Raw genomic sequence first — 12317 nt, 5'->3', positions numbered from 1 at the left:
TCAGGAGCCACACAGAAGGAAGGAAGGTCACCGCAAAACCTCCTGGCTAGCCACAGTGATAACCACATCTAGCCGTAACGCATTAGTGCCTCCGGTCAGAAAATAACCGTTATACAAGTCAAATTAGAATCTAAAATTGCAGGTTGTGCAAAAATATTTCACTGAAAAGACGCTGCTTATTAAAACTTCAGCGACTAGAACTTCAGCTACGTTACAGTGCAAGGCAGAGTTAAAATAGTGAGACTTTCCTGAAACTCAAATAAACATTCCTACTTTGGTTCTGTACCAGGAACATACTTAAGATGCGTGACTTAACAAAATTCATAATTTTCTTCCTCCAACTAAATGAAGCAGAACAATCACAGCTAAGTCAGGTGAGAATAGAAGAGAGGCGACACGGCGGCTTCAGAGAAGAAAACATTTTCTGTAAAGTTTGTAAATACCTGGCCCTTCAGACTGCTGTGTACTCTGAGGTACGGGTGGAGAAAATTCTGGTGCATCAGTAGTGGGGTTTTCCACAACAGGACATATAATAAACCACCTTTTTCCAGTATGCAAAACTAGAGATGAAAAGGAAATAAAAAGTAAACACAAAAGTTTCCATTCATTCCAGATCATCTCTCAATACCTAGTCTTAATTTCCATGTTTAGAAAGAAAATTAGAACTTCTACAGTATTAGCCAAGATTAAATCAATGGCTCCTAATTTGATTCTCATCCCTTCTGGAAGGGAGACAGTGATGCCTCCCGATTCTGCCATGTATTTTAAGTTGTTTGAAAATTTATTTTCAAGTGTTCATACTTTTAGAAGGGTAATAGTTACATACATGAAAATGTTATTAACCATACTGTGGACAGTTTTCTCACAATGAAAAATCTGTTAATTTTGTGAAGTTAATCCAGCTTAACTTTTTGTCCTGGTTTCAGCTGGGATAGAGTTAATTTTCTTTCCAGTAGCTTACCAGCTGGTATAGTGTTATGTCTTGGATTTAGTATGAGAAGAATGTTGATAACACACTGATGTTTTCAGTTGTTGCTAAGTAGTGTTTATACCAAGTCAAGGATTTTTCAGCTTCTCATGCCCAGCCAGCAAGAAGGCTGGAGGGGCACAAGGAGTTGGGAGGGGACACAGCCAGGGCAGCTGACCCAAACTGGCCAAAGGGGTATTCCAGACCATGGGACATCATGTCCAGTATATAAACTGGGGGGAAGTTGGCCGGCAGGGGCGGATTGCTACTCGGGAACTAACTGGGCATTGGTCAGCGAGTGATGAGCAATTGCATTGTGCATCGCTTGTTTTGTATATTCCAATCCTTTTATTATTATTGTCATTTTATTGTTGTTGTTGTTATCATTATTAGTTTCTTCCTTTCTATTCTACTAAACTGTCCTTATCTCAACCCACAAGTGTTACCTTTTTTTTCCATGATTCTCTCCCCCATCCCGCTGGGTGGGGGCAGTGAGTGAGCAGCTGCCTGGTGCTTAGTTACCGGCTGGGGTTAAACCATGACACTCTTCCATGTTGGAAGTTTTCTAGCTAATATTTCCTTCCACATCTTATCTCAAAGCCTGGCACATGTAAATGGCAAACCAGAACTATACAGACTCTGTAAGTTCCATTAGTAGAAATACAGTTGTTATGTTAAAATAGGTGTACTGAGAAAATTATATGATGTTTACAGGCCAAAAAATAAACCAGATCTTTTGAGCAGAAAGTCCAGTTTGAAGGATTCCCAGTTTCTGCAGTTGTCAAAGAAGTTCTAAATTATCCTTCTTCCCCTGTCAGCATCGAGCAAATACACAGCGCCACATGCAGTAACAAGAATTTTGGAAACGATGCTTCCTTCAGCAGAGGTTTCATTTTTCCCACCATCACACGCTTACAGAGAGAATCAAGGCCAGTTGCCTTCCCGTTCAGTTTGTCTGTAAAACTCATAAGACACGACTGTGTTCACAAGGCCAAGATCCCTCCCGTAATACCAAAGTAGCTGAAAACTTATGCCTTAGAAATTTCAACTAAAATACCAATGCAAACATAACCTTTTAGCTTTCTCTTGCAAACATAGTTATTGTTGTGGAAAGAGTACGCTTGCCCGTACACCTTGACTTTTCCACCACTGATTATCAGCTGGTGTAACACGGGGCTTCCCTAAACATCCCCAGATGTTAGATTCATCCAGGTTAGCCCTGCGATCTTCCAGGTTGCTAACAGCCGGGACCACTGTTATATTTCTAGATTTATTTCCAAACACCAGTAACCAGTGGATTTCTTCCTGAATCTAGCAAACTTCTGCATAAACTCATCACTGCCTTAAATCTTAAGTTTGTATTCAAAGGCACATTTACCGTTTTGTTGATACACGGGTGTCTTCATTTGAGACTGCCGCTTCTCCTGTTAAAAAAAAAACAAACAACAACAAAAAAAATAGAAGAACAAACTTCCTCATACCAATGCAAGAGGAGCATCACTCCAAGGAGCACTCATATCCTAAACCTTAATGGAGTAAAAGCATTATTTTTCTAGCTAAGAAACTTTTGGGTTTTTTAACACAGGATGTAAAACTAATTTACAGTAACTGGTTCTTAACATTTCTTACCTCGTTCATTTCCAGTCTATCGGTATCTTGTTGGGGACTCGTTCCCTGATCAGAACTTCGTTCTCCTTCTGTATCTTCACTAAGCATATCTTCTGCTTTATCAATAATATCTTTCATTTGTTCAATAAATGTCTCTTTTTCACTCTGCAATATGAATTCATTCTCTACCTACAAGGCCACATCAACATAAAGAGGAAAACAGTAATGTTTCGATTAATGCCTTGTTCCACAGCTACCAGAAAGCTCAGGCAACAAGGACACGCGAGAATAAGTTGGCTGAAGCAACTTGGTGCATTAAGAGACTGCAGGCAGCTGCATCACCACGTCTTACCATGTAGGTAGCAATCTCCTCTGGTGCATCCCCATCCAAATCAAACTTAAAAGTCACCATTTTGTGATTGTGTGTTTCAAGCTGGCACTCCACCATCTTATCGCCCGTGTTACAAACCTGCAGGCAAAGATTAACAACAGTTATTTCTGGCAAAGCCAAAGGAATCCTGAAGTTACCCTCAAAGAGGTTGTACTTGCATTTAATATGGTCAGTTTTGGTCTGCTGGACTTCTCCTGGCGTGAACGAGCACGTGTAGATTTCTTATGTTTCTTCGAAGACTTTCCTTCTTGTTTTCCACTTCCTATTGCTCCTTCAAAGCTGTCACTCATCTCTTTACCCGAAGCAACATCTGGACTCATGTAGCTTTGTAACAGAAAGGAAGAAAAACCACAAAATAAAACCACTGTCACACACGATGGAGTTATGCATAGGTAAGATACACAACAATAGAGGCTTGCAAAAAAAAGTGCACATCTGCACTCTTTTGGCCCAAACTGAGCTAGCTACTGAAAGATGCTCAGTAAGTAAAGGGAACTACTCCAAGTCAGGCATGTACTCTGGCTACCACACCTACTAAGAAATGATCTGTTAACATTTCTGCCAATACCACAAGGGAAGTCCCATCACTCTTAATATATCACTACATCCCCCCAGTCCCTTCACTTCTGGGATCTGTACAGTCCCTCCCTGAACTGCACAAGTTCCTATCTTTCTAAGGTCCAGTTTTCTCAACTCCTGCCTGTCTGCACTCACAGCAGAAGGTCTAAACAGGGTCAGTTTGTGTTTGTTGGAGATGAAGGAAAAGAGTGAAAGTCGGTACAGTATCCCATAAGAGCCTGCCTCTCCTCTCCCTGCAGTTCTCAAGGATCAGAAAGAAGGTTTTAAGCCACAATATCCCAGATGACCAGCCAGCAACAGTGTACTATTTTTAGCAGCCAAAACAGAAGCTACTAACAACCTTATTGTAATATGACATGTACAGAAAAAGTCAACATGCAAGTAATTTGCAGGAAATTTTCAGAGGTTCGTAAAAACCATGTCAGGAAGGAACCTTGTAAGCCCATCTGGCCTATTTATTACCCCAAGGTATGATCAGCTCTGTCTAAACCAGTCTTCACAGAGGTTTATGTAAGCTGATCTTACAAAGCTCCCATGAGATTTCATAAGCTTCCTGGACAATTTATTCCTGTGTTCATTTAGCCACACAGGCATAAAAGAATTTAAGTCTAACTTATGGATCCCTTTCTTAAATTTAAGGCTTTTACTTCTTGTTCTGCACTACTTGCACAGAACAGCTTGTTTCTACTCCCTTTGCAGCTACCTTGTATGTGTAACTCATAAAGGGAACACGTTTTGCACACAGGCTATACTCTAGATCACATCTTTGCTGCAACTGCCAGCCATTTGATTCGCATGCCATTACCCTCCGCTCTACAAAACCACAACCCAGCTCCAGCGCTGAGTTACCTACAGATCTCCCTCCACGACTATGAGACGGGTGCTGACACAGACTTTCCTGCTGCTGCAGTCACGTCAGCTTTTCAAACACAATTGTGGAACAGGCAAATTAGAATTCAAAAGATGACTGAAAATTTGGTGTGCCTTTCTACAACAGAAGTCATTTTGTCTAACTTATTTATAGCCAGAACTAACCTATGGTCACAAAAAATTAGATTTCACTTTCCACACAGTATTTAAAAGCAGCAAGTTCTTGGGAAAAAAGGTTCCATTTTAAGGTTGCAGGGTTGCATTGACTTCTGTCAGGCTAACTTTTTTGGTGGGGTAGAAAGAAAACAGTGAGAGAGAGGTGTCTTCAAAGTTCATGAACTTAACTCATCCTGTCTGTTCAGGAAAATAGAAAAGGGTCACTAAAATCCTAACACCAAAGCTTTATAAACAATAAGGACGAAGTCGGTGCTGGCTCCCGCAACAGGCAAGGCATTCAGCTGCTTATGAACGCACACTGTTCGTATCTACCTTATCCATACCCAACCACTGAAAAATCTGGCTTACTGCTGGGGCTGAAGCAGGAGCTGCAGCACGGGAGCAGCAGATGCCTGGGGAGGGCAGTCCTGCCCCTGAAGCAGCAGCCGCTGCCCCCGGTCAGCCCCTCTCCAGTCCAGCAGCGAGCCTTCCTCTCCAGGACTCTTCCTCGCTGCTTCCACCAAACCTTGCTGCTTCCCCTTCTCCTTCTGAGTACAGAAACAGGCAGACAAGGGCTGGCAAAAACTGAAACTTGCTTCTGTTTCTGAGGAGTGCTGAGCTGGCTCTGGGAGTTATTTATCGTTACTTCCGTTGTTAGCACGGCTAGGCTTGAGCGTGAGCTCGTGTACTGCAAAACCACGGAACAGGCTTTGGCTGCGTGTTCTAACACTTGTTGTAATGATACTTTTGAGCGGCTCAACACACAACTCTCACCGATACGCCACTCCCCGTAACATACCTGGGGAAAGATGATTACAGAAGGTGATACAGGCATACCCTTGTTATTCCCAAAGAGGGAATAAACTATATACCCAGTTATACTAGTGTAGCATGTTTTCATACAAATTCAACAGCATCAAAACCAGGGACTGTACCACTTCAGTTATCTCAAAGAGAGAAGTTACATGCTGAAATGAAAGCTGTTGTACATACATCAAGGCTAGGATGCAGCACCCAAAACGAAGAATTAAAAGAGTTGGGGGACCCAAAATAGGCACACTGCGCACAGAACGTTTGCAGCTTTCTCCCGAGACGTGCACCCTTTCGTCTTCTCCTGGTCAGCTCCTGCTACTCTTCTCTCAGCCAAGGCAAAGGCCAGGCATTTGGCCCAGCCTCGTAAAGGGAGAGAGGAAAAACAGCCTCCAGAAAGAAAACATTTCTTATGCCAAAGAGATTATAATGATACCTTTCACAGCTCTGTGACAGAGTTTGAAGTTTGTCCTGTATTGCCTGCTCCTAAAATGTAAGAAAAAGTCATTTAAGTAAATGCATTGTATTGGCAGATGAAAAACACCTTTAAGAAAGGTTTTGCTGTTGAGACACCAGTAAACCTAAACCATTCTGTTCAACCAGTTCTTGGAATTCGATAAAAAATAAACATCCCATTTTACCCTCCCGCATTACTTCTGTCCAAAGCATCAGTATCTGCGCACAACCACTTTTTAAGACAGAGCCACTAACCTGCTAGTTCCCTTCTGCTGTCTCTAAAGCAGAGGAGGTGGTGAAAGAAACAAAACAGTTCTCACCGCAATGGAAAAACTTGATTGCAGGACAAATCCACATCAGCACCTACCTAATTTTATTTATGAATGGATATAAAGTATAAGCTATTTTGCTTCATTGCTTGGTTTAGTTTCCTGAAATATCTTAAGTATATTCATTCTATTTGGCTTATTGTAAAAATTTCTGGGGCACTTACAAATAAAAGATGAAAATTCATCATTTAAAACCACCGCCCTCACACCATTTCCTCTTGCTCTCTACACAATAGAAGTTTTCCCTATAATCTTCCCTCTTCCCTGGTTGCAATGCTAGGACAGACATTGACAGCGTGACTTTCGCATCGGGTAGACCTGTTTTCACAGAATTTGTGATGATGGTGCTACTGGCCCTACTGTAACAAACTTACTATATACGTACACAGACACACACACCTGTGCATGTACATAACCATATATGTATGTACGCACACCCCAAATATATTCATAAATATATATATATATAATTTTATATATATTTATAGATATATTTACAACCATATGTCTATAAAATCCTTCTATAGACACACAGCTAGAAACAAGCCCCTTGACTGTCATCACTACATCTTAATACCAAAGCAGTTGGTAGACTGGAGTTAAAAGCTTAGCGGTTAACCAGTCAACCCCATTCGCTGCTTATAATGCCACACATATGCCATGCCAAGCTTGACTGCAGTTTCAATAAAACTGCAAAATTAATGAACAGTGAGAACACAGACATAATGTATCTAAAATTTAGTAATGCACTTGATCAAGTGCCTTACAAAATCTCATTTGCCTGATCGGTTCAGATTGGTTTGGATGTGAGTACTGCCACACATTTAAACAAAAGAGAAGAGATAAAAACATTATGGCAGAGTGGCAACGAAATGCAGTGTTTCAAATATATACAGCTATGAAACTCCTCTTACACCCAAGAAAACCTTAGCAATATATGTCATAAAATCAGCATGGGGAGCACGTTGATGAATTTGACTGTCCTATGATATTGGATTGATTCCTTAAATTGAAAGAGAGAAGGGAGTTAACTTATGGATGGAATATGAGAATGAAGTTAGCAAAACAGTGGTTAAATGTTCCTAGGGAAATGATGAAGTGATAGGACAGACATGTGCCTCAGTGGGCTTGGATTTCTCAGGTAATATAGGATAACTTGTAGCTCCCATATCACACTGCACAGTAACAAGAAGGTTTATTCATATTTCGAGAATCTCTAATGGGATGGACCCTGCATTGAAGGCTGTAGCTTTGGCATCAGCATTGAACCTGACATGAGCTGTGCATACAGAAAAAAAGGCAGCTGGAGAAGAAATACCCTGAGTAAGGGATATGCCTGACCCAGCCAGGCTTTACTTGGGGATTCTGCAAGTGAAGCACTATAGACAGGTTCTACCATTTCTGCCATACCTAACCCACAGGATACAGAAATTCACCAGGAAACGTTCTGCATCACAGCACGAATATTTATTTGACAAGAATTAGGCTGCCATTAGAAGGACAGGCAAAAGGGGGAACTAGAATCTAGTTTTAGTGTTAGCAGCATCCTTACTGAACACCTTCTGGAAGAGGAGTTAAGCTGTACCTCTAATGAAATTCGTAGGCTGCACTGCGTAGTCAAGGCATGCGACAAGTGCATGAAAGCATGGGTAAAAACAGAAGAGATTTAGTTTTAAAAGACGGACACTGTTACTTTGGGAGGAAAGGTAGCTCAGAACAGAGAGCCTCAAGAGGAGCAATTCTGAAAGCAGAATTGCTGAGGGACATTTCCATTCAGAAGTGGCAAACAAATCAGACTTATTTACTGAAATCTAGTACAAATGCCAAAACCTTTGTTTTGCTTTGCGTATGGGTATCTGTTGAAGAGTTGAAGAGAGGGAAATGTTCTGTGACATTTTGTCAAGACTGAAGGTTACACAATTATGGGAGTGGAAAGAAAAGTCAAAACAGCAGACAGGAGGAGCTGACAGTTTGATAAAGAAAAACAATAAAATGTATCTTGCTTATATGACCACTGAAAGTTGGGAATGCCTACGAATATTTGAAGAAACAAAAATCCCAGGGCTAGACTAGAATTCAGGCAATACAGGAGGATACAATACTAAATGAAATGGGAGTAAGGCTCAAACTGAGGAGCACGAAGAGCTTTTACATAGTGAAGAATCAGATTATGAAGCAGTTTCTTAAGGCAAATGATGATTGGTTGCACAAGTGCTTGAGACATTTAAAACAAGACTGGACAAAACATGGATGAAACTCTACAGAACAGCTTCTTACCCCCTCCCAGGACTTAAAAGAAAGTAATTTCTATCTCTCTGTTTGCGCTCAGCTATGGACAAAGAGGTACTTAGTCCTGCTGCCTCATTCCTTCAGGGAGACATTTCACAAGGTACAACATGCAGTTTCCAGCTTCATTTGAAATAGCCAATTATTTGCTGACCCAGCGTCGCCAGCATCTTGGACAAGTGGCTCTATATGGTGAGAGGGGATAATCTCCCTTGTGAAATAAGCCCATTATTTCACCAAGGAGTAAGTAAGAAGGTTAAGGTGAGGCTGGCGAGTTACTTCAGAGGAAACGTCTCTACCTCTTGAGATGTCTCTGCGACTGCCTGGACGGCTGAGCAGGGAGCTGGGAGCTGCTGACCCAGCGGCTGGGAAAGATCGGGCTGAAGCTGCAGCAGAGCAGAAGGCTGAAGAGGCAGACCGTGATCTATGGGGACAGGCGGACTAGCTGTAGCAAGGCTGCCATGAATCTGTGAAATGCCTTCTGGAGCGACGCGGGGAGGCAACAGTTCAGGCTGCAACTGCAAAGGCGGTGACATGACTATTGAAGGTTGCACAGGCAGCACGGGCACCTGGGCTCCAGCTTCCAAAGCATACTGAGTGTGTCCAGTAATCTGCTGTAACACAACAGACAGCTATTAAAACAAATCTCTACTTAGAGTGCTTGTGACTTACATGACAAGGTACTAAAGCCACCGGAGTTCACAGAGAAAGGATTATAATTCTGCAGTGAGACTATTTGTGTGGTCTCTGCTTGGAAAGGTTACTTAATGAGTTTAAACTTGCTTTGAAACAACCAAATAAAAAAATCTAAGGGTTCTTCCTATATAATTATGACAATGTGCGTGTTGCTTAGGCACTATTTAATTTGTAGAAACAAAGACATATTCTGCCAAGAAATTAAAATCTTCGATTATGAATTCATTGTCCTGAATAATTTACTCTGTCTTCAACAAGCCTACCACAATGTCCATGCAGAGAAAAATACACTTTACCCATAATCTAAATCAGGATTTTAAAAAAATCCTCTATATATGTAGAATCAGTAGCTGGTATAGACCACACAATTAACTCTTTTTTACTGAATACATACCAGTGTCTTATGGAACACATTGTTTTCCGTTTAGTTTAAACATTTAAGACACAGCTTAACTCTTGACATGCTAAGCACCAAGGCCCCAATCCTGCAAACGCTTCCTTGTGTTACACGCACAGAGGAAGTTTCATCTATCTCAGTGGATTTCTCCAGTGCATTAAAATAACTCCTGTGCGTAAGCGCTTTGTGGGTGGGAACTGGACTGATGCGATTAGATGCCAACTACCTTAGAAACTATGTTGTTATTCTGCATAACAGTTCTTTTGAGTTGTACATTTAAGAACAGAACATTCTCCTTTTAGGTACGTTATGTATTTTTCCAAGGGGACTGAGCTTGTAGGAAGAGGAAAAAGAAAAGAAAAGAAAATATGGAAGAAAAAAGGCTTTTTAGTACCAGGTAAAACTCTGCCTAATTTTTACTTTTTCTTAAAGTATCACCACCTAGAGGCTTAGACTATTTGGAGAATATATAAAAAAAAAAAAAAAAAAAAAAAATCAAGACTCAGACAAGAACTAGGCCACACAATTTCGTTACTGCATGCTCTCTGCAGATTCTGCATATGAGCTGAAATTATTATTCCAGGTTCTAATGTGGATAAAAATAAGGACGCGATGTGCTTTCCAACACATAACGGTTACAAGACTGCCTAAGTGGAGATTGTTAGAATAGCAACTGTGGTGTACGTTGCAGAAGAACAGCGAAATTTTTTTTTTTAAAAAAAAATCTTATATAACTAGAAAAATTCACAAAATGTTTCAACGTATAATTTACCTGGGCAAAACTGAACTCAAGAGGTGCTAAACATCACCTGCCAAAACCACACAGCACTGGAAAGCCTTTATTTACAGATATACCTCTCCATTGAACGTACTTTAAAACACAGAACAACGTATTTTTGACTATTCCTCTGCACTTGTCCATTTCGTTTGTAATAGCTATTTTTTTATCCTAAAGGTATTACTATGCAATTCTTCCACACCTATTTGATAGATAATGACTGCGTCAGGACGGTTTGGGAATATCATCAGTTCTCCAGTTTTGGTGTTTGCCATGCTTGCTGTGCGTAACGAGCCTGATGCAATTCCCTCTAAAGCCATTGGAAACACTATGGCTAACGAGCTCAGCGGTAACTGTCTCGGGCTCCGTGTTGCCTACATTTTCACAAACTGTATTTCTGTACCAGAAACATGGCTGAAGAGAGAAATTTAAAAATGATGTACTGCTTTGAAGATGCCATGATATGGCAGGTTGAAATGGGATGTTATGAATTTTAATCAATATGTTACGGCAAAGTGATATAGTAGAACACAGATTTTCAAGAATGCTATTATTAACAGATTTAGCGCTCTCTCCTGCTTGGGTCAGGATGCATTTCATGTTGTCATATCACAGATGTGGCAATGGAAGTATTTACAGACTCTGTCAACAAGTCCTGAACCAGTTCTCTTGTAAATACTGCTAATATTGGAAGCTCCATTTTATGCTTCATTTCTTTTAAGGGGAAAAGGGTCTGCAGCTAGAATCCATTCTTGTCTGATAGACCTCTTCCACACAGTTTTCTGGAGTCGTTATCGAACAGCCACTTCCCTTTACTGTTTTAAAGCGGTTCTACAACTCAACAACTCTATCGCTCCTACCAGCTCACCCCGATTTTGCCACGAGCGCACAACAGCCGACGCGTCGCGCGCAGCCCGGTGCGAAGGCATCCGCGAGGCTGGGCGGCTGCCGGTTCTCCTGCCGCAGCGGAACGACAGCTCACGCTTCCTTCGCATTTGAGACGGGAGAAGGAAGGGGGAATTCAAGAAGTGCTCTCGTCTGCTCGCTTCCCAAAGCCCCTTAGATCATTCCCTATATCCTCGATATCCACCTGTCCCTGGATTAAGACCTCACCCGCTCCACCTGACCTCACAGCTCTAGCAACCACCTCCAGGACCGAGGTCAAGAAGTTAACAAAGCGTCTTAAGAGCAAGATCAGGAAAACCTCCCCACCGTGTGCCTACACCGGAGCGAGCCCCGGGAACGCCTGCGTTCGGAAACCACCCTACGGTCCAGCAGCGACCGGCCCCGCGCCCGGCGGATCGATTACCTGGTGACCAGCCCCAGGCGCAGCCAGGGTCTGTTCTGGAGGATGAATTACGCTTGGCTGAAGCGACTGAGGAGGAGGAGGCTGCTGCGGCTGGGGTACTGCTTGCGTGCTCTGCGTGTGATGGGGAGAGGGCGCTTCGCTCTGAATGATCTGCTGGAAGGTGGTCTGGTACATCTGCTGCTGGGGGAGCTGGGGCACCCCGTGATGCGGTGGCAACGCTGGCACTCCCGGCGGAGCCACGGCAAGCAGCGGTATCGTAGCAGCCGACATATTTGGCACTATCGTTTGGCAGGGCAAGACCAAAGAAGCCACGGTGGTATGAGGAAGATTGACTGCCTGCATGGGGAGGGCGGGGGAGTTTGGTGCCATAGGCAGAGTGGGGTTCATGGGGAGGCTGGGTAAAATCACGGCTGGAGCAAAATACTGAGAAGGAGCAGGTATGGGGGGCACATTTGCAGCAGGCATATCAGAGAGGTTTGGAGGAAGGCTGTCAAGTCCTGCCAGAGGAGTAATTGCAGGAATGACAGGAAACTGAGGAATCTGAAAAAAATATAATATCACATAAATTGCAAGTGCTTTCGCTGATGGTACAAAGTAGTTTCATTTGCCATACAAGTACGTAGAAATCACCTGCGCCATGATGATAATTATGTCTGTTTGTTAATCACTTCCATTCATTTCCTGA

The 12317-nt window shown here is 42.3% G+C and overlaps 1 protein-coding gene across 17 annotated transcripts in view; it reads right to left on the bottom strand.

The window, feature by feature from the left end:
* The window catches only part of WNK2 (WNK lysine deficient protein kinase 2), a 118081-nt gene that overhangs the window by 34526 nt on the left and 71238 nt on the right, over positions 1-12317 (bottom strand). For 14 of the 17 annotated variants that reach the window (XM_030043461.2, XM_030043448.2, XM_030043454.2 and 11 more), the window contains exons 12-19: positions 11633-12172; positions 8752-9066; positions 5818-5867; positions 3125-3290; positions 2928-3044; positions 2597-2764; positions 2346-2391; positions 444-560 (exon numbers count right to left, since the gene is read on the bottom strand). In XM_030043461.2, the coding sequence (XP_029899321.1) occupies positions 444-560; positions 2346-2391; positions 2597-2764; positions 2928-3044; positions 3125-3290; positions 5818-5867; positions 8752-9066; positions 11633-12172 (1519 nt within the window). The remainder of the gene's footprint in view (positions 1-443; positions 561-2345; positions 2392-2596; positions 2765-2927; positions 3045-3124; positions 3291-5817; positions 5868-8751; positions 9067-11632; positions 12173-12317) is intronic. The other 3 variants (XM_030043450.2, XM_030043459.2, XM_030043465.2) reach the window with 3 other exon arrangements.

The sequence above is a fragment of the Aquila chrysaetos genome, chromosome 20 (genome assembly GCF_900496995.4).
Source record: "Aquila chrysaetos chrysaetos chromosome 20, bAquChr1.4, whole genome shotgun sequence".
In the NCBI taxonomy this organism is placed as follows: Eukaryota; Metazoa; Chordata; class Aves; order Accipitriformes; family Accipitridae; genus Aquila; species Aquila chrysaetos.
Note: the sequence above shows the minus strand (reverse complement) of the source record. Positions and strands in the feature narration are given on the sequence as shown.